Source organism: Stigmatopora nigra, chromosome 22, assembly GCF_051989575.1.
Source record: "Stigmatopora nigra isolate UIUO_SnigA chromosome 22, RoL_Snig_1.1, whole genome shotgun sequence".
NCBI lineage: Eukaryota > Metazoa > Chordata > Actinopteri > Syngnathiformes > Syngnathidae > Stigmatopora > Stigmatopora nigra.
Window position 1 is genome coordinate 6236182 of NC_135529.1, and position 26906 is coordinate 6263087.

At 40.5% G+C, this 26906-nt stretch overlaps 1 protein-coding gene across 1 annotated transcript; it reads left to right on the forward strand.

Moving 5' to 3' along the window:
- On the forward strand, window positions 1-26869 carry LOC144215427 (transcription factor 7-like 1-B). The gene is made up of 12 exons (XM_077744352.1): window positions 1-790; window positions 910-982; window positions 1068-1195; window positions 16233-16316; window positions 22542-22677; window positions 22803-22905; window positions 23182-23265; window positions 24801-24944; window positions 25040-25199; window positions 25299-25406; window positions 25482-25533; window positions 25940-26869. The coding sequence occupies exons 1-12, from the start codon at window positions 605-607 to the stop codon at window positions 26422-26424; spliced, it is 1743 nt and encodes a 580-aa protein (XP_077600478.1). The 5' UTR covers window positions 1-604; the 3' UTR covers window positions 26425-26869.
- Window positions 26870-26906: the final 37 nt, after the last annotated feature.

Consider the following 26906-nt stretch of genomic DNA (forward strand, 5'->3'; position numbering starts at 1 on the left):
CTCTTTCACTTGAGCAGCCAACTTGTTATCAGGGCACATTCTCGGGCTACGATGTGGAGGGAAGGGGGGACCGAATCCAGATAAAAAACATACTACTTATTGTCGTTATTGAACCAACAACAACAACAACATACTTGACGTATTTTTTTAAGAAGCGAAACAGCAACACGTTGGCTCAAACTTCGGGAGGCAAGTTCAGCCGCACTTTGTCGCCGTTTTTTTTTTACTTGCGCTGTAGCCATTGTTTCCTCACACATGGATCTTTAGTGCGTCGAGGAAACTCTTGCTGGCTTTGGGACTGCTTCAGTTTTTGTACCCCCCTGGGCTCTACATGAGGACATCCCACAGTGGGGACGGACGCACGCGCTTCCAAGGAGACACACTTTGACAAGTTGCTGCACGTACTGTGGATTATTATTGGCATGGACGTCCTGAGATCGTCCAGAAGATGAAAATTGGACATGATCTTGTAGTTAGTTGTGCTCCTTCACTGAGCCGTTTGGACGATCTGATTACAAGTGGTTCGATCTAACCGCTTGCAAACCACGTTTTTTTATTATTTTATTTTATACTGCCAATCTTGTTGATCCACTTCTGTGCAAAAATGCCTCAGCTCAATGGAGGCGGTGGGGATGATTTAGGGGCTAATGATGAAATGATACCCTTTAAAGATGAGGGGGAGCAGGAGGAAAAGATTTCCGAAAATGTCTCGGCGGAAAGAGACTTGGACGACGTCAAATCTTCCCTAGTAAACGAGTCGGAAAACAACAGCAGCTCGTCAGACTCCGAGGTAAGAAAAAAAACTGAGTTTTTATTTTTTTCCCCTACCATTTATCCGAATGTGTTTTTTTAATTCGATTTTGTTGAAAAGTTGAACTGTTTTTGAATGTGCGCGTGCCCCCTTGTCAGCAAGCAGAGAGGCGTCCCCAAACCAGAGCTGACCAGGAAAGTTACGAGAAAACAAGAGACTATTTTGCTGAAGGTGAGCCCCCCCTCAAAAAAAAAAAAACATCCAGTGTGCACCCCAAATCGTGCATGTTTTGACTTACTTATCTGTCTCTTTGCAGCACTGAGAAGACAACACGATGGAGGTCTCTTTAAGAGTCCCCATTATCCTGGCTACCCCTTTCTCATGATCCCAGATCTCACTAATCCATACTTGTCCAACGGCTCTCTTTCACCCAGTGCGAGAACAGTAAGTTTCCATGAACTGTGCTAATCTCTAACACACTTTCCTGTAGTCTTTCACACTCCTAAAAGTTTCTTGTGCACTGCCAAACCGCCATATTCCCCCAGAGTGGCCTCCTGGGGAACTACTTCTTTGTCCTCTTGGGGTGATCTAAATACATTCTGTCTTTTCCTCAGAAAATAAGAGAATCACTCAAAATCTAATCTTTGTTTTAATCACTAGCTGTAAAATCTAATGAGGCACTGGAACGGGAACATTTGGCAGGGAATGGATTTGCAATGTGCAGAAACTTTTAGTCTTTAATATGGTTTTATATACAATTGCCTTTAATAGTTGAGGTGGTTTTGTTGAACGCTGCCACCCATCAGATCCACATGTTGACACTGTGTGGATCTTATAAAACAATTGCCAAAGTCACACCCAATAGTCACAGCTATGTAATACCTTTCTTTGACACGCACACATTCACACAGTCCAAATCTATCACACGGGAGTGCTTGTGACAGTTGTTGTCGTCCACATCCATTTTTCTAAGTTTTGGTGCGACCAATTTAAAGTGTTGATGGAGAGCTTGCGGGAACTTGTTCCGTATGTTTGCTGTGTACTGTTTCAGGGCTAAAAATACTATGCTTTTGTTGTTATTGTTACTATTATGTTCAGAACAACATTCAAGACATGGTGATATTTTAGGTCATTTAAAGATACCTGCAAAGATAAATAGAATTCTACAGGTTTATGTGATTTAACGTGATTATATTGACTACTCATTGTACAAAATACTTTCTTATGAAAAAGCTGGTAAATTGTAGTTTCTCAGATTTATCCATCCCCCAACTCTTGTCACCCCCGCCCCCCCAAAACAAGTACTTTCGTTAGGGCCCGCAGCCATCGGGCTGAAAAGACCCCCCTCCCATCTTCTTTTTTTTTTGCCGTCTTTTCATTCGTGTAGGCCCTCTCCCTTCACCTCCCTGTACCTTCCATTCAATTAGAAAGGCGTTAGTTGACCATTGTTATTCTGAACAGTCTTGATGGCTTCATTGGAGGTCTCCTTTGGGGCTCATTAACTAAATGGCCACTCCGGTATCACTGGACCTTACACAGCAACTTGTAGCCTATATATATTGTTTATTTTGGCCACCAATGCCAAACTATATATGCACACTATTTATGTGATATAGCTCTTGCAGGTTATATTTGCCCATTCATATACTCTTGATAGCTGATTGATTGATTCAATTTACCTTTGATTATTAAAGCTACTTCCTAAAGATCAATTATTTAAAAAAAGCGTGTGAAAAGCCTAGACCCTTGTCATGTGCTAATAAAAAGAATGAGGTCAATGGGGCAGAGAAACCTGACTGCATCTATCATCGCCACAGCAGAAAAAATGTGTAGACAAAAGGTGGCATACTTAAAAGCCATCTTGGGGTCTCCTTATTGCATTGTCCTTTAAGATGAAGTGTGGTATTGATGACGAGCTTGTTTTTTTCACCTACCTTGAAACCAAGTGTTCGGTTTGTTTAGAAATTCAAAAAAAATGCCATGACAACAACAGCCTTCTTTGACATTTGGGTGAGAGTTTATCTTACGGACTTTACAGTTACATTCATCACACATTGTAGAAAACACAGAATGTCTTGTGAGATAAGATTTGCCCCAAGGGTACCCTGAAATGTGCTGTCATCCCTCGAGCCTAAAGAAACAAACAATCCAGTGGGCATGGTTTATTTTTTAAGCTGCGTTGCTTTGAGTTTGACAAGTTTGTTTTATGTGCTGTTATTTGTTTATTTGTACCAACATGAGATATGCTCTAATGTTCTGCTTTTGTTTGCATGCCAAGAGCTGGCATCTAACAGATACAATAGGTCATCAAACGGTTTTGTGTTTACATGTCCGACAATGTGTTTAGGCTTACTTTTGTTTTTATGTAGCTTGATCTGTTTGTATCGTTTTAAAGATTTAGACTAATCACATTTAAACATATCGGTGCCTCTAGTTTACGAAATATAAACTGGAGATGGTAGATTTTGTGAACTATGGTAGAGAGTAAGTAATAAGGTATTGATTTCCCTGGGTGTGGAGCCCTTAAATTTGGCCGTGGTGTATCATGAGCAATGAGAGACGGGCTACATGGGATCAGCTCAGACTTCCCCTGAGGGCCAAGCATAACTGATTTAAAGCCCATTCTGAGTTGACATTCCGCTGTAATCCAGCGAGGGCTGAGGAGGAGATTTTATGTTTGCAGAGATGTTCCACCAGATGCCTGCCTGTTCAGGGGCGGAGGTTTGTCCCACAGAGTCTAAATCCAGCTTGTTGTTTGTCAATCCACTGACATGATCGTCACCTCATTGTCCCAGTAGTGACAGAGCGGTGCCAGATTTAATGGCTGAATCTGCTCCACAGTCACGTCTGACAGCCTCATCAGCACTTTGCAACAATTCCGCAAGTATCATCATCATTGCCACTAAAGAGCGAAATACCTCTTGTGTGTGAGAAGTTGCAAGTAAGCAACAGCGAGGTTAGCCTCTCCAATATATCTACATCAAACATACAAACCCATGTGCATGATTGTTGAATAGAATTTTGTGGGAGATTGAGACATGAATGGAGAGCTTGTGTAAGTCTGAACTTGTCAGAGGCTACAATTGCATGCCTCTCCGACTTCTCGCCACCCCCCCATCCCCCATTTCTGTTGCGTTTACTGCTTAAAACAGACAAAGAAAAGTCAACACAGACATTGTCCTGATGAATAAAAGGGCCTCTCCCTACAAAAGCAAATGCTATTTGTGTCGAGGCGTCTTTTCATCAGGTTGCGCACTCTATTCACCTTGGTACGTGCATGTGTACGCGTGCACTCATGCGTAGAGCACGTTTGTGTGTGTAAAGTCTGCCAGGGTTAGGGGAGGTGCTGACGCCGTGTTCAGGTGAAGCCCTGTGGATACTTTGCAACAGAGGCAACAGTGTCCAGCGCTCATATTATAACAACCCCCAGTGTTGTATTCCTCCGCTGCAAGTAATCTGAATGTTAGAGTGCAAATATTTTTTCAGCCAAGCACTGTGTCAACAGAGACACCATTTTGACTGACTTTTTAGTTTTTAAAATATTTTTCCATTAAAGTTAAACATCTGCATCAGTTTAATGGCACCGATTAATTAGAGAGCAATTGGCAGCAGCCACAAAAATGTAATTGCTGGTTTAAATATTTGCTAATAATCTATTCAATCCATTCAGTTTCGATCTTGCTTGTCCTCATCAGGGTCAAAGGGCATATATTGAATAATAACTTAATAAATAATTACTCGACATGCATGTTTATGTAATGTCATGCATACCTTAGAAATACAAGTGTGCGAATCAGTTATAGAAAAAATATGTAGATATTATACAGTTTACTAGATGCAAGACTTTAAGCCATGTGAACATTGAATTGAAATTGAGAAAAAAAAATAAAGCCAAATATTAGCATTTGACATCTCGTCAATTGCACTCTTCTAATGTCAGATCAACAAATCCCATGTCAAGTGACACTTAAATAATGCGTTACATCCGTGTCTTTATGCATAACCTGTCTTTCTGGGTTTCATGGGAGCGCACATTGATTTACTGGTTCCCTTCTTTTACTCAATGCTTGGTTGAAACTGTTGGAAAATTGTGTCAGTCCTGGTCTGGATCTCCCTTTTGTATGTCTCTGTGAAAAGCAAGACATAGCATCAATGACTGCTTCAACCGTAGTTAGTTCACTACCTACCCAGCCGCCCGCCTGGCATTACAAATTCTGTTTAAAGTGCACTCTGGCTCCTCCATCAGGAGCATCTCAGCACCCTTTGAGAAAAGGATCACCAGCATTTCCCCTCTCAAGCCGCACACTCCCCATGTTCAGTGACATCAATGAATCCCTTTGATGTAAAAGCATGAATGTGTGTGCAAATGTGTTTTTATCGATTGATGTGTTTTTCATCTTCACGTTTGGCTAATGCAACTACACAGTCTGGGGTTTTAGCTACACAGTTTTACCATGTGAACATTATGGGCAACTTTGGTGTTGAACGAAAGTGAACTTGAGACACCTGAGATTGCACTGCCATCTCTTTTATGTTTTCCATTCATAGCTTTTAGAGTATAATGTATACTGTATGCAAAATTTGGATCAGAAAACCTCCAATCTATTATTATAAAAGTTATTTCATCATACTCAAATTAAGATCAAAAGTATCATTTTAGTAAAAGGAGAGCACCTATAATGCAAATTTATTCACACATTTTTACTGTCAGATGTTTACATTAGCTCAGAATAACCCATTCATGGACACATTCACATACCATTTGTGTTGCCAACCCACCAGGGGCAAATTAAGGTTCAGTGCCATGTCCAAGGGCTCTTTGACAGTGGGCAGTCATAGCTGGGGATCCAACTGCTCTCCCTTTGGATGAAAGCCAACTTGTGTTACCCATTGCGTCATGGTTGCCCAAATGAGATCTTGGTGCCCGGACCAATATTTTTAGGTTTACTGTGTCACTCAGACATTAATTATGCAAAAAGAAAACTGTGTCTATCTATTATTACAGTTCAACTGTGAAATATGATGTTTAGGGAAATCTCAAAAGTCTAATATAGTGTTGTAATGAAATCACAGTTATAGGACCTCATCAAAATTCTCATTAAATTTAGTACACATAGCTGAATTGAAGCCAGTCATATGCCAAGTGGACCATCATAAGAAAAGTTACAGTCAACAGCGCTTCAGAGCATTTGAGCCATACCCATCCAACAACACACTGCAACAGAAACTATCCTATCCTGTATCATGTATAGGAATGAAATAGGTCCAACAATTTTGTTGTTTTAGGAAGCATTGATCATTATGCCTTTTTTTCTTAAAAGGCGAAAGTATGTTTTCACTATGCAAAAAGATAATGCAACTGCTAAAAATAGAACTGTTTTATTAAGACTCAGTTTGGTATTCAGACGGCTTGGGGTGGCAAACCTCTTAGGCTCTAGTTTAGTTCATGTAAAATTGATTTGCCTCCATAATTGTAATTTAAACTCCTCAATTCATGCTAATAAAATGTGAATGTACAGCAGGAACAAAATGCTCTAAACAGGGTTTCATCGGTCTGGTATTCTGAGCAGCTGTTTTCAGTTTAAGCTCTACAGGCAGCAGCAGAAGAGGGAGAGAGAGAGCAGGCAAGACAAGGGAGATTGTTGACGATATGTTGGTGGAGGGATCAGAAACTCGGGCTGATATGGGTCCTGCTATTCCTTGCCTGTTATCCTGTAGTGGGCCCACTTCCAGACCTTGAGGCACTCACTTATCGAGGGATTCTTGTCTCCCACAGAGCGCCATGGCTTGCCATTGCTTTTCACAGTCTAATCAGTAAACAGCAGGAAGCTATCAAATCACATACATGTCCCATCAGTACTGCTAAGATTTATATCGAGCTTACTTGCATCTCATACACTCCTGCCATGGAGGGATGGCTAAAGGCCATGTCATACAGTATGTGTTTCATATCAGTGAGGTTGTAGTCGTCATACTAAATTAAGAAGTGGATGGATATCAGTCGAGGAAGAATAGTTGACAGCAAGCAAAGCTTTGATTTACTTTACCTGATTTTGATCTGAACTTTATAGCATCCATTGTTGATAATGTCAGGTACAATTAATACAGTATTTATACATTTAAAAACTCAAGGAACCATCCATTAAAATGTTGACTTGTTTACATATTTTGTGAGATTTAAAACACTACCATGTTCTCATGGACTATACTTTGAAGCTGTGAAACCATTTACACCTTTATAGTAATTTACAGGAGGACATTTGACACCAAGAGATTCAATAATTTATGATTGATTACTAAATATCAATAATTATTTGTGCTGCCACTCATGCGAATTCCATGTGGGGTATTTAGAGGCATTCATAAGTAGTTACCACTGTACTCTATACTCAAAATAATAACATAAGACGACAGATTTTCTGAAACTGTAATAGCAGTCGTGAAATGTTTTACGATTGTGGGAAAACTTTGTCCTCCAGTGAATATTGCCGCTAGTGATTATACCAATAATGGTTTCATTCTTTTCATACAAGTGTCCCATGAAATTGAACCTTTGCATTGGTAATAATGCAACCTCTAGATGGCCCCTACTCGCCTCAGTTACTCTCATAAACCAATTGTACTTGTTAAGGAGTCACAATGTTCTGGCAAGCATCAAATTAGATTAAAGCCAAGCAAAAGCACAAGTCATCTGAAATGTGTAGCAGTCTTATCTCAAGACCAATTTGTGGGTCCTGTTGGAATAAACTGCAGAAAGGTCTGATGAACTGCTAGCATCACAGCTGCCTCACTCACAGGATCACTCTTTCCCGACGTTATTTGCTTAATTCAAAATGTTGAGGTAATGTTCTTGATTAGTTCGGAGAAATGACTGTGGTTGAGAAATCTTGTGTTCCTTCGACATAACACTCTAGTGATATTCCCTTTTGCCTGACTCAGATGATCAGGATGATTAGGTTTCTTTGTTTGGAACCTTAATCATGAGACTTGTTCAGGTTGAACTGTCTGTTCAAGCATGAAGTGAATCTTAGTGACGGAATGCTGGGGTGGCACATTGTAGATACCAAATCCTTGAGAGTGTTGCTGGCTTCCGCCTAATATTCGGAGTATCGACATCAGGGGAAAAAAGATCTCGTCAGCCTTACATGACATGGAATGGGCCACGGAAACCTTTTGTCTGATTTTGTACATAGGATGGAGGGGCTGGCTATTGGAGATCCCTGAAACAGGCTTTAGGGGCAGGTCTGATTCTCGTGTGAAATGGGCAGGCTCTATAGCTTTCGGCTGACTTAACTGGGGCTGTATGGGTGTGTTGGCAGGGGGAGCGCCGGCCATGAATAGATTCTTTGACTACCTCAGACTTGCCCTGAAAGGCAGGACAAAAACCCTAGGGCAACGGCTTAGAGCCTCACAGCTGAGCTCCAGAATGCTTGGCCCAGTCTTCCTCCCTCCTTGGCCGATTTAAATACTACAGTGGCTTTCAAGCATACTGGAGACGGAGGCTTGCATTCACATGGCTGCACATACGCCACCAACTATTCTCTCTGTTTTTGTTTACAGTATTCTTATGCCAGAACTCTAAGAACTAGTCCAAAGATTCCCTCCCGAGCCAAAGGAAAAAATGCATCAGTGAGTTCGTTAAAAAGTGAAGATTAAATACATGATGCTTTAATTAGGAGTTAGGAATTAGAATAGAATTTATTTTGATACTCCCTAATTGTAGGCATGTGTGTATCACTCACTGTCACTATGCTGCTTCGAGTCATTAAATATGGAGAATTTTACTCATCTCTACAAAAGATGGATAGGAATACAAGAAAACAAGAATGAATACAGTTGTCCACTTCTAACAGCTTAATTGTTCAGCTCTATAAAAATAATAATAATAAACATGTAAAATGCAACACATCTTTTCCTGCAGAGTTAATGGGGTTATTGGAGTTCTGAGCAGACACACTCTCTCCAAAAGTGTCTAGTTTCAGATGTCACTCAGAGCTTTGTTTGCCCCCCAGGGTGAAGGGTTAGAGGCCAAGGTTCAGGGCCAGTTGGCTGAGTGGCCACAAAAGCCCAGGCTAGCCTCAGTACATCCGATCCCTTCTTACACGCCAGCCTTCTCCCACAATGAAGGGATCAGCTTGCAACATTTGCCTTTTCTTATTATAATTCAGAATTCATTTTGCTTATATTACAATGTAATAAAGGTAGTGTTTCACAATAGCGTCAGAAATCTGGTTTTCATTTTGGTCTTGCTACTTAAAGGTGTAAACCTGTGCTGCACTTCCTTTTCATGTTAAGAATTCTCAAAAGTTTTCCCCATCAAAATATTGTAATGCTCCAATATTAATTTTGAAAACAAGTGAGTCTTGAGATTTTAGGCAACAGCACTTGGGAAAACGTTCATAGCAGGTAATGAAAAAAGCGCTCAGATTTCCTTTGTTTAAAACACCTCTGGAAGTTTGGGAGCACATAACCTCACCCTCGTGAGCCCCCACCCACGATCTCAACTTTTCTCTGCCCCGCCACCACCCAAACATGTCCTCCAGCCAGGTTTATTATGCCGTTTCACGCAGACCAAAATTGCAGCTGCATGGAGAACAATCTGGAGCACATTAGCACAGGCACTGTGATTTATAAATTGTTTCTCAGGCCATAAATCCCTGCTGTAATTGTGCACAAGTACCCCTCTCCGCCTCCAGTCACTCCCCCTTCACTCTCGCTAACTTTTTCTCAGTGTCCTGCTCAGAACAACGTACAGTTCTTGAATTTACTCTAATTGTTTGCAGGAGTATGGAGTTTGTACTGAAAAGTTGTTCATTTGTAGCACATATTTGTGAATTCAGAATTCAGCTCTTCAAGAAAGATCAACTTTCTTTCATGGGTTCTGTTCTTGAACATTTTGTGTGAGAATTACTGTATGCTTAGTAAAACATAACAACATTTGTATGTATAGTATTCATAGTAATTGGATTATCATGTTAATAATGCTTTGCATTCCTAAATTCTTTGCAATTGTAAGGGGACTCTCCTAAACAAAGTCTGCGGAAATCTGATCTTTACAGCATTATCACCTTGAGGTTCTAATTAGATCATACTAAAAGTGAAAGATAGCAACAGCTGTACTCAGACTTGAGTGCTAAAACACTAAAACATTGAAAAGATTTAAATTTATCTGGAACATCTGCTATTATATATATGAAGAGAATTACTCTAAACAGATACCTTATTAATAAATAGCTAAAAATTAATGGGTTTATACATTCTGATTAAAAAAAATTAAAGTAGAAAATTCTTGTATTACAAAATACCCAGCCAAACATATAGAGTTACACTATATATCACTCGGCCATAATTCCTTCCTGAATAGCATATGAACAGTATCATGGAAATCAAGCGAAGACTTTTACCAAAATGTTTTGAGATTTTAAAATCCTTGGCTGCTTTCCAGCTCTCACTGCATTCTGCTGACAATACGCATAGCTAACCCTGGGGAATGTCACGGTAGTAAGTTGGGTTCTGCGTATTGTGGAAGGATGAATCTGGTCTGTGAAACATTTCTTGTTCAGAGTGCCCTAACATTGTATATCAAGCAACATCAGGCCCATATGTTTTCTTGGGCTATTTGTATTATCAACTTGCTTACAGCACCTTTGACAAGTTTCTACTACATATTTTTCTATCATACGTGTCAAAGTAATACAAAACACACAACCCCCACAAGGTAAGTGTCAGAGCATACTTCTGGCATGCCAATATGTGTGTGTCTGTTTGAGTGGGACAGAACTGGCGTACAGGTGGTGGGCAGTCAGACAGGAGAGTCAGAGTGGGTTTAACAGTGTGGTGTTAGGGATGTCAGGTAGTAAAATGTGAGATGAGGCAGGGCCCAGAAGTTTGTGGGCCCAGAGATTTGTGCTCGTGTTCGCAGAGCAAACACAGGAGGTATCTGCAGGCAGCTGTGGAGAGGGGGGAGGGAGCAGGCTCCTGCTCGGGACAGGGGGTGGGGTGGCTTGGGGAAGCTGGGTGGTGTTAGGTGGTGGTGCGGAGTGGAGGGGAAGGGGGTATGGGGGTGGACCAGCAGAGTGAACACAATCAGCCCTCTGTTTTCATAAGACTTGTGGTATGTGCGAGCAGAAACAAATGTGTTTAATTTAGTCACTTAAAAAAAGAGAAGTCTTTTGCTTTCCCTAGACACACTTTTGCCCACCTTAGTCCTTCAAACTTTCTCAGAACTTAGACTGTGGTTCAGCAACTCTAGCAACTAAGGAAATTTATTTAAAAGAGGGTCCGAAAAAAATCCCTGACTGTACCCCATGTGAGAAAAGCAAGATGCCGGTGGGGTCTTACGGAGTGGTCATTGTTGTGAGGGGACTTATCAATTCATCCTAAGCGATGGCAGGAAATTCTGCATTCGATCAGTCTGGGTTGGATTATAAATGAAAAGGTTATCGCCTTTGAGTGCAACTTGGTGGAGCATGCTCAAAGCATATTGTAACTCCAGCTTTGCTATAAACCTCCAGCAGAGTGCTGCTAACCACCTTGTGTTCTGGAGTTAATTATATAGACGTTTACGGCTGTGAATTTCAATGAAATAAGCCTACTCCCTGAACAATAAAAAGTTGTGTTCCTGTGCAACTGGACAAACAATGCTACAGGATACAAAATGTGACAGCACCCCTCAAACAGGAGTTGGATCCCGCCATGACATGGGAGTATGTTGACACAGAGCAGAGGTGCCAGTGACAATTGAAAACAGATCTCAGAGGTATAAGAAACCACATAACTAACTGTTTGTAATTGACTTAAACAGCTTTACACCCTCCTCTCTGTCTTTATGAGATGGCCTCTCTCCTACCAGATGCATAATTATGTTCTGCAGCGTTTAATTGAACAGTGGGCTCCACATGAACCCCTAGCACACAATACCTCACTTATTCGTCACTTTAAACATAGGTGAAGAACTTAACTGCAATTATATGTGGTTAAATTACGTGAAAGTCAGCTAGTTAGAGTAGCTATGTGGTATAGACACACATGTGAGCGTTGAGTTAAAGCTCTAAAGCTGTGGATACAGGAAGCAATAACTCAGGATCGTGTCATGCAATAGGAAGAAAAAAAAGTCCTGCTAAAGTTGCTTGACTTGCAAAAACTCAAACTCACTGGGTTAGAATGTTAAAGGAGCTCTTTTGGGGGTGGGTTTATCTTGGCCTTGTATTTTGTTCATGCTGGTTTATTACTGAAACTGCAGTAAATCCACTCTCAGGACTTTTCAAATAAACCCAGCTTGCGGGCCAGTTTGACGACGTACAGAATACGCATTAGTCAGTCTCACATTTTTTGGAGGGTTTGTAAGGGGCAAAATGTGGACTATTACACTGCTCTTTCCTGTTACAAAAAACTGCAGGAATTTCCAAATATTTTGGATTAAAAAAGGTGTGACTCATGTGACAATGGTGTAGACGGCTCAATCATAAACGTTTCAGAAATGTTGGATGAAAATATTGAAACCCTGTTGCTATGACCTCACTTGCTTTGCCTCCACTCCTCACTTGCCTCTCTCCCTCTTTGCACTAATAGTTCTTTTGTGTACAAGAGCATGTTAAGAGGCCAATGAGCCTGGCCTTAATAGGGCATGTTACCATAGGAACCATAGCACTCTGGATGTCTGACCTTTGACCCATTTTTCTACTGGCTATGAATAAGAGTGCGGGATGACCAAGCAGGTCACAATAGAACCCCGGTAAACTGAGGGAGTGTCCCTGACATAGTCACTTAACTTCATTCCTCAGTAGGCTAATGGGCACTCCAAATGTGGTTGCCATTAACGGGATGCTATCTCCAACATAGAATCACTCGCTTTTGCGACAAGACTCTTCTTACAAGACTTTATGCTCTCACGAGAAAAATAAGTGGTGAAAGTCATTCGTATGTTTATATGGTATGAGAGTGTAGCATAGAGAGTAGCAAAAATGCACCGAATACTCAATAAATGAAATAGACTTAAGACCAAATCACCATCTAAATATGTTTGTTTCTCCCCTTTTCTACACTCTTTGTAGATAGCCTTAATAAATGGCTTCCTCCTTCACTAATCTACTTACTTCTTCATGATGGGATAAGAAGGTCTGGTGGCCCTTCCAAAATTTTGCTTTGGCCCAATAGGGCTTTGCGGGTCTGACCAGCTGAGCCGCTTGTCGTTTCCCCATCAATTACACACTAATTAGCACAATGACTACCGAGGTTTGCTTAAGAATTGTCAATGTAATTGCCTCTAATGTTGGCAAACAATGGGTTTAATGCAAACCTGGAGACAAGGCAGGGACTACTTATCACAGATTCTTTGTCCTGAAAGCTTTAATTGTGTTTCATGCATAGATCAGGTTGAAGTGTCAATAGGCCCGCATAAGCAGGTGATATCAGCGGAGAGCAAACCAGGGAGGGACTGTTGTGTCGGGACCTGACAGGCTTATTGTCTGGAGCTGCTGTTCATATGGGCAGGGGATGGTAATTAACACCTCAGTCAAAAGAGCAAGCTGTGTGGCCCATTTGTTTGCTGTTGGGGGCTAAAGGAAAACAATGGGGAGGGGTTCGCCACACAGTAGGTGATTGACATTATCTGCTGCAGCAATCCGTGGAGGCATTCCTGCTACTATGCTATTCACTACAAGTTAGGTGAAGCCATTTCACAAGCGTTGAGGCCTCGTCTGAGCGCACATTTACTCTTTTATTTGAACTTTGGCTTTGTCTAATTGAATTTGAGCTACACAAAGCAAAAACGACTGTAGTTCGGGATAGAATTTTAAAAATTGAAATATTAGGATGAAGCCATGAGTCTTGCTGTGCTTATGAAGTATGAAGTTTGAAGTTAGTTACTTGTATAGTTCCACATTCTCTCTTTTGGCAGAGAATGTGACTTAGTTTTGACAGCAAATGTCCAGACATCTGTCTCTCCCACACTGTGACGTTGGCCTCCAGTACAGAACCACACACTTCAGAGATGACAAAGAATCTTGGCTGTGTTTTCCACCACTCTTTGAGAGCAGTGTAACAATTAGAACCCCACTCTGGCAGGCCGCATGCCCCAGAGCATATGTCATATTCACTCTTCAAAAAGGTTTCAGTTCCAGTTTGGAATAAATCTGTGGCATCATTGCCACCTTTGTGGCCACTGGGCTCTCTCTGTATAAGTAGCACATTGAGTGTTGTTTATTCTGAGTGTTGGAGGATTCAAGCGAGGTTGGAAGACAATTAAAGGAGTGTGAAACTGGATCAGCTAAAAAGCACTAGTCCTCATCTATTTAACAGTGGTTGAAATTCTCCTGCAAGACCTGTCTGTAAACAAGGACCCCAGCCATAAGTCTGTTCCAGTTGCTCGTTCATTAATTATCCAAGCCGCTTATTCTCAGAAGGGTCCCAGCCAACAACGGGCAGTAGGCAGGTTACACCCTGAATTGGTGGCCAGCCAAACACAAGGCACATGCAGACTAACAAGCACAAACACACTCATACTTACAGGGAATTTTGAGTGTTTAATCCGCCTAGCATGCAAAGTTTTGGGATGTTGGAGGAAACCGGAGTACCTATAAAAATATCCACACTGGCATGGGAGAAAATCCATACTCTAGGCGGGAAGACCAGGACAGAACCTATCAGGGATTGAACCATTGATCTCAGAACTGTGAGGCGGATATGCCAACCCCACTTTTTACCGTGCCCCCTTCTGTTCGAGTTGTATCAAAGTATGATAAAGCGAGCTAGGTTGGAATTTAATTTAAATATACACTATATTTATATTTCTTAATTTGTAATAATTTATTTGCAACAGGTTTTCGGAAGGAATACAGCTCACAACTCCTGGCCATTTTTGTCTTGACATAACTCACACCCTTGTGAATGCCCCTCATGCCCCCTCTCATTTGTCTGTGAGTGGCTGTAGATTGGATGGTAGGCTTGGCAGCTAATGTGACAGTGAGCGCCTAGGAAATGTGTAAACAGTTGCTCCAGTGGGCAGTGGCGATTAAACGAACGGTAGGTGCTCCGAAAATGAGGGCCTCAGGGCACGTTCCTCATTCTTGGCAGAAACTGTCAAAAATGGTTGGATAGGGTAGTCGAGTCACGGTGGGCAGGACAGAGCTGAACCAAAAGCCCACAATAGCACTTGTTTCGCTTGTGGAAGGCCTCATGATTGACATAGATTAGATGTAGAAAACTGCATTGTTTTGAATTTTATCCCCACAGTGCAGCATTCATTAGGCACCATGCACACAGCGGCAGAAAGTTTCTATAGTGAGCTAGTAGTCCATAAAAGCAACTGCCTCCTGACAGTTGTATGGACTTGCGCCCATTAGTTGGAAGACACAATTCAGCCTTGTGCGAAAATAGTGAAAATAAAGAGGGCTGATGTCAAGAAATTCCCTTCTTTTTTTTTTTTTCGTAGAGAAAAAGGGTCCCCTTCCCCCTGGTCCGGTACTCAGTTGGACCGCAGCTGTCAGGAAACAATACCATTCGCCTGCTCGACGAACTCATTCCTGAAAATGTTTTTTTCCCTTCTTGTCCCTCTCCCCCCTCTGCTATAATGTATTTTCCATTTTTAACCCACATCCATCCAAGCTTCCTTCCTTCTTACAAACCAGAGTGATGAATGGTGTTTTAAAAAATCCAAATGTGAAAGCATGACTTTTTCCAGCAAGCTTGTTTGTCATTACTTATCGTGAACCATTTTTTTTGGTAAATGGGACAAAGGTTTTAAAGATGTTATTTTTCTACAAGGATATTACCAATCTAAATGTATAATCCATCCTTCAGATTTTTTTGTATCAGTGGCGATCACACCGTTACATAGAGCAATTTGACAAAATTAAATGAATTTTGGATCTAAAAAATCTACAAGCATGAGTAGCTGTTCTATGGGACATTTTGAGTGATTCATAAACCAAATGGTTGAGACATTGCTTTGCTAAATCTGACTTCATGTTAACTCGATTGCTGGAGGACAAAAAAATATTCAGCTTTTGGCATTTTACCAAATATCAGGATGAAAAAAAATTTGGGTAAACATTTCTGTTTTCTGTGGCTACTTGTGCACTGCTAAAGGGGCACAATACACACAAAACATTGTGATAACTGTGAAAAATGTATGAAAAATAGTGAAACAGAAGGTGGGACTAAAGGCCAAATCAATTCAGACAGAGTTTGCGTCAGCTCTGCAGCCCAACCTTTCGTTGCACTCTTGTTGGGGCTTCCTTCCAGCTGTCTCTTCCCGCCCGCACTAGGATGGGCATCCACAGCTGGCCACTTGTTTTTCCTTAACTAATTTCATATCCATCCACAAGCCGGGTGTTAACACGGTTCACTTTTACTTTAGCCAAAGGTGTGGCTAACACAGTCTACAATGTTTTGATGCAACAAATATTATATCTATATATGCCTGTTTTCCAATATCCTTTGTGTTGTTGATTGATGATGTCAATATTTCCTTTCCATGCAGTACCTGCAGATGAAATGGCCTCTTTTGGACGTCCCCGGCCCCACAGGACTCAAAGACTCCCGTTCTCCAACACCAGGCCATTTAGTGAGTGCACACAAACACCAAGACATCACCAGTAAAGTAAACACTTTAATTGAAATATTGAATTGGACTGAGGATCTAATTTTGAGTCAGTGTAGTCTGATTTACAGAGAATACAATTTTCACTGGTGGGCCATTTGTGTTGATGTGTTTTCCCGAGAGAAAGTAAGATCTCATTTAAAGTGCAAGAGAAACTGAATGGTGTTCATTAAAACACAAACACACACAAAACAGCATGTCTATACATTCATTCTCCATAATAATGAGACATTTCCTCTCGTCTAAAACTCCTAATATCCTTCATTAGATCTTCAATCCCATCATACAAGTTTAAAGGTGGAATCTGTTTATCGTTAGGAAAATAAATTATTTCATCAAACAATCACCATAATATGGTTAATCCCAATAATAAAGTTAAAGTCTAGATTTAGATTTTCTGGTTCACATCCCTCCAAATGCAGTTCTAAACAGCTGCATCACCCAGGGGCAGATAGCTGACTTCTTTGTCAGTCGTTATTTCAATAACTCAGTTTCTTCCATGTAATTCTCAAGATTGACTCTATGCCTGTCTCTAACCTTCCCACACAGGTGCAAACATGTAGACCACTTTCTGTCTCAATGCATTTAGATTATGTGCATGTGGTGTCATCAGACCCTCTTGGTTTATGTGTGAGCTGTGACCGAAAACATTACCGTTTTTTAGTGGCTTAACTTTGTGTGAAATTCTTGGAATTCATCAACATCCTCACCTGTTTGAATGCATTGATAGACAGATAATGCCAAGCAGAGCATGGAACAAGAGTTACTCTTGACCAAAAGAGCGGTTGTGACTCAGCAGTTTGTCCTCGGTTACCCTTTCTAGACATGCTTTGTTGAGTATGTGGTCAATTTGTTGCGTCCCATAATCGCAATGATGCACATGAAAAAGTCTTCAAGAGAATTCAATTCATTTGGATTACATGGTCTTGACCCACGGGAATCTGACGCAGACCACTTTCAATGAAAATCGAAAACAATTATTTCAAAAGTTCTGATGATTTTTCAAGTTTTTTCTCTTGATTTTTAACTTACTACAAAAAAGTACACCATATTTTACGATACTTGATCATTTATTATTGTTAAATCATATTAGCCTTTTTAAGAAAAGTGTTTGTTTTGAAAATTGAGAACTAGTCCTTCATTTGTTTTAGGAAGCCATCACAAATGCAGATGGGAATAGAATTAGTCACGTTGAAAATAAATTAAAATCAACACAGGACCTAGTAAATAAACTTTATGCCATTGAATTCAATTTTGTTTTCATAAGTCGTTTATTTGATCTGAACTGTTTTTACTGACATGAGTCGCCCAAAATAATTTTATCAGAAGTCATGAAATCGTAATCATAAATAATTGATCCAATTCATAATTGTTACAGAAGAAAAAGGAATTGAAAGTTCACTAAATTTGCTGACGTTTTCCCTGTGAGAAATAAAAGAAGAGGAATTTACTGTGCTTGAGCTGTGATCACCGAACAATTTGATGTATGGTACTAATCATGCTAATTTTGGGTACCTTGCGTACAGTGGATTGAAAGTACCCTTACACCTCACATTGGGCCCGGAGCCCAAATTTATTTCCCTCTGCTGTGTGGTTGCTGAAAGGGAGCAAGGCTGATTATGTGCTCATTATGGCCATGTGATGGGTGTGGGAGGGTATTGGAAGGCAGACTCCCCAGGACTAAGGGTTCCCTATTGCCTCCAACCTTGGACTAATGAGAGCAAAGGGACCACATGCGCACCCACGGGGTTCCAAGGATTAGTGCCTAGGGTGAACAGGGAGCTGAGAAAGACTGAAGGAGAGGGCGAGGATAAACCAGTAGGAGCTGCTTGAAGAGACCTTTACTTGTTTTTTAATATTGCATTTATTATAATTTTGTTCTCATGATACACAAGAAAAGACCTAATCGGGAGCTCCTGTTATTATTGTATGTTAAGTATTGTAGCCATCGCATCACAGTGTACAAGCCATATCTTTAAGTACATTGAAAAACAATATCATCAGTTAATCATCTGTGTTAAGTATAATATTAAGTGGACTTTTATTACTGGGATAATTCAGGTGGTGTAGAACAAGGGAGAATACTGTAAAATGGAGATCACTGAATTTGGCATAAGAATGTCAGGCAAAAACTATTCCTGTCACTATGCAGATTTGGTCCATAGGGCCTCTATGCTAATCAAAGGCTCCTTTGGCCTGAGATCCTCAATTATTCAATAGAAAGGATTGTTTAGCATTCAGCAAGTATTGCATTTGGTATTAATGATGGTAGTGGGAAGACTGGGATAAACGGGCCAACTGTTTCTAGTATGAAGGTAGCGGACATTGGCAAACAACACGCAAACCCCAAAAGCCCTCAGATGTGTTTGTGTTCAACTGGCTACTTTTTTATTCATCAAATGTGCTACAGGGCCTGGTGATGCCCTTGTCATCCATCTTATGAGTGCTGGCTAAGAGGGACCTGGGAGTGGAGGTACCACTGTATGAATTATAAGTGCATCACTTTCTAACGCAGTCATTCACAGACATTAACACTGATCTGATAAAGGCTATGCATGCCAGTCACTGAGTTCATTCCAGGACGGACAGTAAATTGTACACAGCCCTGTCTTTTATTGTAGAACCCTCTGCTGTTACACTTGATTTGAGCAAGCTGTGACTCCTTAATCGGGCCAAAGTGACCATGGTCTGACCCCTAGAAGATTATCAGATCACAGCTCAAATATGGGTAAATCTTCCCTTGACATGAATCTTAAGAATTGATCTCTTTGTTAGTATGTGGTCTGACTGCAAATTGCCAATTAGGTCCTTTCAACATGTCATGAGTCACCAAATTTTCTGTAATTGAAGTGAAATGGTCAAAAAGAGTGTTGTATAAATCTGCCTATGTGTGTCCTAGTTACTTCAACAGTCTAGTTTTTAATTTTTAATGGTTCAATGTTATAAGGATCAATTTCCATACCGTAACCAAAGATGCAACCCTAGCAAGTTTTTATCCGGCTTGTGGTTAGCTCTTGCTGGCTGGATTTTCAAGATTGCTAGCTTTCTCGACTTTCATCCTGATGATACAGACAGATGACTCTCAACTATACTGTGGTTAACCTGCCCTGTTTTTTTAATTCTTTTCCCTCTGCCATGTGATGGTTAATCCCGCTCTACATTCTCCCAATAAGGGCCAGCAACCTCCGTCTTTATGTTGGGATCATTGTTCCTAACTGATTACCATGTCAACTCCACAGTCCTGAGTTTGTAGGTTCAAATCTAGGATCTCTTACATTTCTGTATGGAGTTGGCCTTTATCCCTGTGGGTTTTCTCTCGGTACTTCAGCTTTCTAGTTAGGATAACAAATTCTGCGAATAATTGAATGGTATCGTAATGTTGCTGTACATGCTCAAGGTGAGATGATTTCTATGGAAAATCTCTCATTTTGCACTTGATAGGATGCATCATGAAATCAAAGAATTTGGAAGAAAAAATATGAATACTGATCTAGGATCTACCTCATCCTACTTTACACGGGAAGAAACTAGTTTTTGTATACCGGTAAGAATAGATTCAGAAGATCTAGGTCTTTGCCCCTCCAAGGCTCTGATGATTTAATTTGCCCCTGAATTTAACGACTATTGGAAATATTCATAGTTACGTAATGCCACTGTGCTATTTATTACTCTAACTCTGGAATATTACCGTGATTGATTATTTCGGCAAAACCAGTTGGAAAGCACTAGGTGTCATTAAAAGAATGGCAGTTTTGGAGTGGTTGACGTTAAAACCATAGAACACGGTCAGTCTCCAGCTCACGTCCGCTTCCTGTTGCCGTTGACAAACAAGGCTTGGATTTCTCAACATGCCAGGCATTCTTTTCACCCTGTCTTTCCTGCAGTTTGGAAAGGCCTCTGCGCCTCCCACCCAGAAACGCCAAGCATGAAGACACACAAAGCTGCAGGGTTATTCAGTTTGTTCTAAGCTCTCTTCCCCATCGGCTGTTTGCCTAGTAATTCAATTCAGATGTGCAGGATCCAAAAACATGTTTGCTTGAATGAAATCCACCCCTCCACCCACATTGACTAAGGACTGTGCTTTTCTTAGCGCCATTCCAAGTTGGACAGCCAAGTGAGGTACTGCCACATTGGCCTTTTTAGTTAGTTTTAGAACCTCTTCGGTTGAGTCTGATACAGTATATTTTCTCTGCAGGGTCTTTTTCTGATAAAACTTCCTGTTACTACATCCTATCACTGCAGCACCAGTGTTTGCTGTTTTTTTTCTTCTTAAAAAAAGACAGCTTTAGAGATGTGCCATTACAGATTTCCTTGTAGAAAGTCATTCTGTGTAAAAAGCCTGGTTTTTAGCTCCCTGTGTTAATCCCATCTGGTTCCAAGTTGCTTGTTATATGTGCGACCACGTAGATGTTGTTTATATTTAAAACACGGCTCATGTTACATGTGGTTTCCTTAGTACACTTTGCATGTGGGTCATGAATACTAGTATATGAATCATTGGCTTGAATAATATTACCAATACAAATAAAAGTCAATTGAGCCATTGACACATTGCCAATTGTTTCCACCACAATTTTAGTTGTTAATTATATAACACTTGAATAATTACAATTATATATTTTGTATAAAATCTTATTTCAGTCTTTGAGTGCCGCAATATAATACTTTTCACCTTAAACTGCAGAAAACAGGTCATAATAGTTTTGCAATTTTGTCAGGCTGACTCCAAAAGCAATTTGGAGTTGAAATTTGTGTCTTCAAACTCCAAGATATGTTTAGAGCACACTATATTGGCATATTCCAGGCAATAAATTATTAAAAGGCATCATCTCAAATTCTCACTGAACTGCTTCCCAAAATGTGTTGGCACCCAGGTCTAGAGGTCTCAAACAGCTTTCACAATATAGGGAAAATTCCATCATATTATCCACAAATAGAACAACAAAGCACAACTCAAATATACATGACAGGCGGGACCTGGGATTCCAGACAAAGGTTTGAAACCTTATTAAAGCCTCCTTTTCATTTGAGTCTGTATAGATTGCCCTTAAATGCTCTGGATCTCATAAATCCCTAGGCAAAGTGATCTTAATATAGTCATGTTTAACACCAGTAAATATTTTCCTCTCTCCATCTGGCATCACCGGAATCAAAGTATGCTTTAGACATTGCAGAAACCAATTTGTTTAAGATTTAAAAGGAGGAAAAGGCTGAGCCCACCTTTAAAAAAAATGTCAGGAAAAAAAATAGCATACCGAAGATTTGGAACAATTCTGAGCAGAGTGAAGCAAGAGCGTGTAGAAATGACTCAATGCAAACCTTGTTCCCTAACAGGCCAAGTTAGAGAGACGAGAGGTTGGGAAGGGGGTGGGGAAGGATATTGAAGAAAGGTTAGTCTGGATGAACAAGACTCTTTTTTTCGCCCCCTCCCATGTGACAAGTTGAGCCAACAAGTGCTCTATTCAGCAGGCAGCCAGAGGGAAATGACTGCTAGGCTTAGCATTGCTTAATGAAAGTGGATGCTAGTTGTTGTTATTAGCTTTATCCTCATTGGGGTGGTAATGCTGGTCAGATATAGTCAAGGATCCCTGTTTTTTATAGTGATGCAATGTTTGTGTTGGAAAAAACAGGAACATTGTACTAGGGCTGCAAAAAAATGCTTATTTTTCATGGGGCGATGTGTTCTCTGCAAGAAACTTGAAATTATTTTGTGAGACTGGGGTCGAACATACCTCAGTGTGGCAGTGTAATCCTCCAATTCCACTCTATTTCCCACATATCCTTCAATTTTCAGATTGAGTAAAAGATTATGTCTCCTGTTGTTTACTGGCATTAAGTTTACCTTAGCCTGATTGTTTGCGGGCAACTAGTGTGACATTTGGGCATAGCGGTGCTGTTGTTTTTCTTGTTGGACTGAACAAACAGTTTTTTCCTCTGCTAAATGGTCGTAATGGTCTTGGCATGTGTCTGCAAGGCTTTTAAAGTGTTCTTTGGTTCGGATCCAGATTGCATCAGAGAACGGTCAGACATGCTGGGCATGAAAGCCTTTCACAAATGAAGACCTATGTTCCATTATAGAACAATACACAACTGATGGAAAATGTTGCCACTGTGCTTGCTATGATTTATTATTGTTGTCCAAGCAATTACTCACCTCCTAAGTTGATCCTTTTCTTCTTGCATCCACAGTCAAATAAGGTTCCTGTGGTGCAGCATGCCCACCATGTTCATCCACTGACACCCCTTATTACCTATAGCAATGAACACTTCTCCCCTGGCACGCCACCGTCACACCTTTCTCCCGAAATACTTGACCCAAAGACAGGTAAGCTAACATGGATGAAAATTATTAAATTGATGCAATTTTTCCTTAAAATTTCTCCGTTTAAGCATAATAGTGCAATAGGGATTTTAATGTATGTTTAAAGGCTTTGACTGTGTCTTTTGTAGGTATTCCTCGTACCCCTCATCCATCTGAACTGTCACCGTATTACCCCTTGTCTCCTGGTGCAGTTGGTTCTATTGCCCACCCATTAGGCTGGCTAATGCCACAGTAAGTTCCTTACCACATAGACACACACAAAAGCATAATATTAGATGCAATAAGCTATGTAAAGTAAAAAAAAATGCTTTTCATTTGAAAACAAAACAAATATGTTCAGTTAAAGGGGAATTGCAACCTTTGTGATTTATTCTGCGAGTCATGGAAACATTTGCTACAGTGCTTTTCAACAAGTAGGGGCGATGAGTTGATGAGTAGGGGATTAGTTCTGCTGGGTTTGCTGTCAGCTGTGTGTGATACACCTCACGTTCTCTTTCTATCTTCCAGGCAGGGCCAGCACATGTACTCCATCCCTCCTGGGGGATTCCGTCACCCCTATCCAGCACTAGCTATGAATGCATCCATGTCCAGGTAAGTGGAGCAAGTTCACACAAGACACATCTCATCAAGTTGTACCTTTGTTTTTAAATGTTATGGATGAACAAACTATACAGAAATGAACTTGGGTCATGTATTAATTTTGCTTATAAACCAACGTGAACATCAACGGTACCGTTGTTTTCACTCTAATTTATCCCTCAGTATCCCCCCCTAAAGAAACTGTAAGGTTCTATATAATGCTAAAAGGATATCTAATTGTATTGCTGTTGGAAAGGAAAAAAACAGCACCAGTCTGCTAGTACAGGCTGAAAGCTATGACAGAGGGTGCACCTGCCCTCTACTGTACAATGCCTAACCTACACTCAAATATAACTTCTCAATGAATTAATCAATCAGACATTATTCTATTTTTTTAAATGGGCCCCTAGGATTGATGCATTTAGATCTGTACATTACACTGACCCAACTTCATTGTAGTCTGTCCACAAATTATGAAGTAGAATTTTTTTTTTATAGTGTACACAACCCCTATAAGAACATGAGGAGCGACATCGCACCGTAAAAAAAAGAAAAAAAGAAAATAACATAGCTTCAGAATGGTGTATGTGAATCTTACTATGCTGTTGGGTCTGGCGCAATATGCCTGCTGTACTCGTTTAAAAGCAGTGCTGATAAATAATGCATCTAATATGTAATATCTACTAGGATCTAATTTGCGCTAGTGCCTTTCTCAAAATCTAAAGATGCGTAATATACGTCCTTAAAGACAAAGACTTAAACCTCAAGTAAACTGAAAACGTAACCACTGGTGGATGACCTGGGGCAAAGTCAGGAGCCTTTTCCTCCGTTGGGAAAAAAAATCGTAACTCTCTTATTTAAACAAAAGAAAAACATTTATCTATTGGGTTTTATACCAACACTATAGCATATTATAAATTCACTGGTCATGAGTATATAATCTTGAAATAGTGATTTTGAGCAAATCACTTCAAAACCACTGAAACAACCTTCATACTGTTTTAGTCAGAAGCTGACTGCACACATTCTGAAGTAAAGTTGCAGACTCTGCATTTGAATAGGAAAAGTAACAAAGTTATATTATATAGTGTCTGCAATTATACATAAAACCTCACTGAAAGACATAAAAATAAGCAGTTGTCTTTTCTAAAAGGATCTTGTGATCATTGGGTTATAGTGCCTAATTTCTCCCACAAAGCTTCACTGTATAACACTGGGAAAAATTGAAAGACACTTTTAAAAGGTGTTCTATGCGGAAGGCTCCCTAATCTGAAACATGGCAAGGAAAGTGGTTTCAGGTGTCATGGCCAAGTTGTCACCATGGTAACGAAACACATTTTCTACCCATTGCGCTTTAGAAAAAGTCTATTTGAACAAAAAAAAAAAGAAAAAACAAGCATGTGACTCATGCTATTCATGTATTAATTTAGTCTCAACTCATGCTTAGTATTTTTCTCTCAAAGTTGAGAAGGAGCGATTATCTGTCCTGTTCAATGACCCATAATAGTTGAGTTCACGTCCCCCCCACCCCCCCTTTTTGTCCCTAGCTTGGTGTCCAGTCGTTTCTCCCCTCACATGGTGACTCCTCCACCGCACAGCCTCCATCAAACTGGCATTCCCCATCCTGCCATTGTGTCGCCAACAATCAAGCAAGAGCCCCACAGTGACAACTCTACCCCTTCAATGCATGCGTAGGATTATCTTCCTTTCTGATTCCATTTTATACCAATCATTTGCTCAAATATTCACTTTATTTACATCATCTTTCCAATGGTCACATGCATAGGAAATCTCCCATGCCTCCCAAGAAAGAAGAGGACAAGAAGCCTCATATCAAAAAGCCCCTGAATGCTTTCATGTTGTATATGAAGGAGATGAGAGCCAAAGTAGTGGCGGAGTGCACTCTGAAGGAAAGTGCTGCCATAAACCAGATCCTTGGAAGACGGGTAAGTGGCCTAGGCAGAACATAGTGTATTTTATCTTTTGTCCGATAGGATGTTGACACAAAACAATTGATATACGTTGTGGGTATTTTCCCCCTATAGTGGCATTCCCTGTCAAGAGAGGAACAAGCCAAATACTATGAGCTGGCTAGAAAAGAGAGGCAACTCCACTCTCAGCTCTACCCTGGATGGTCAGCACGAGATAACTATGTGAGTAGGATATTATCATGAACCATCACTGTTTTCAGTCAAAGCTCATCTGTGCACACCATTTCTACTATGCAGGGAAAACGAAAAAAGAGGAAGAGGGACAACAAACCTGACTCAAAACCAGAAGGTAATGAGTTACTTATATCTACACCTGTTCTAAAGGAAATACTACATTGATGTTGTATTTTCACTTTCCTTTACTAACACTCCTCTCTACACTTTAACAAGCAGCTTATGAGGTTCAGTGCCAATAGTGGCAGGTATGTCTGCAGTTGTGTAAAAAAAAAATCATAAAATAAGGCCACAATCTTGCATTTGAGTTGTCAGTGGATCATGTCTTTTAACCATCCATGTTGTACTGGTTGAATCTTGCACATGTTTCACTGCTGAGCATTTCAGTGCTACCATCTCCACTGTTTTAATAATCACTCGTTGACTTCTGTCACTGGCGCCGCTGAGGGACGTGTACCAGTTTTTAAGCCAGCACCAGATCCATTATTCAAGGACTTCCACCTCTCTTTTGTGTTTGTCAGACTTCTCGATAAGAAGCAAGAAACAGTGCGTTCAGTACCTGCCCTCGGAGAAGATGTGTGACAGCCCAGCGTCATCCCACGGAAGCATGCTGGATTCACCAGCCACCCCTTCAGCAGCACTGGCCTCACCAGCTGCTCCTGCGGCTACTCACTCTGAGCAGGCCCAGCCGCTGTCGCTCACCACCAAACCAGAGGGCCGCATGCACCACCACTTCTCTGTCCTCGGGAAAGGTTCAGGAGGCACATCTTCCTCGTCTTCCTCGTCGTCATCTGCATCCGGGCCGACAATTTCTGTCCCTCTGTCTTCTATTGGTACTTCAGGTGGACATTCGACTACACCCATCCTGACCCGGCCGATCCCCTTCACATCTCTGCACCCTTCCATGCTCTCACCCCCCTCACCTTTTCATCAGGCAGCTCTTCACTCTCACCATGCCCTGTTTCAATCACAGCCTTTGTCCTTAGTTACCAAACCAACCGAATGAATGGGCAACAAAACATTTTTTTCTATCATTTATAAAGCTGTATATTGCTTTTCTTTAAGCTAGGTAGTAGATCAACCTTTTTTTACAAGTCGAGAAAAGGAAATGAATATTATTAGTCAATATTTGACTGTCTCCTTTTCTACATCTCTCAATGAAACAAAATGTATTTTTTGTAAAGTTTACTGCAGAACCAGTTTTGTTTTGATGCATTTATCAATTGAACCTCTTGTATAATAAAACAATGTAAATACAGTTTCTTTATAAAAACAAAAACTGAACAAAAACACATGCTTTGTAGCCAAAATCTGATTAATGTTAGTATTGTTTTTTTTTTTTTTTTTTTTTTTGTCCTCGAGCTGGCCAATAATTTTGCAGCCGTTTTCAATTCACGAGTGTGTGACCCGCCTTTGACATGTTAAATAAACATTTGAAATGGTTTCTTACAGCTAATGTTTCCTGTTTCTCATGTTAATTTAAACGAT

Coding starts and splice junctions, on each gene's coding strand:
- LOC144215427 (XM_077744352.1), top strand. CDS start 605: ATGCCTCAGCTCAATGGAGGCGGTGGGGATGATTTAGGGGCTAATGAT. Junction 16,317..22,541: donor CTCCAACACCAGGCCATTTA/GTGAGTGCACAC, acceptor TTGCATCCACAG/TCAAATAAGGTTCCTGTGGT. Junction 25,407..25,481: donor GGTCAGCACGAGATAACTAT/GTGAGTAGGATA, acceptor TCTACTATGCAG/GGAAAACGAAAAAAGAGGAA.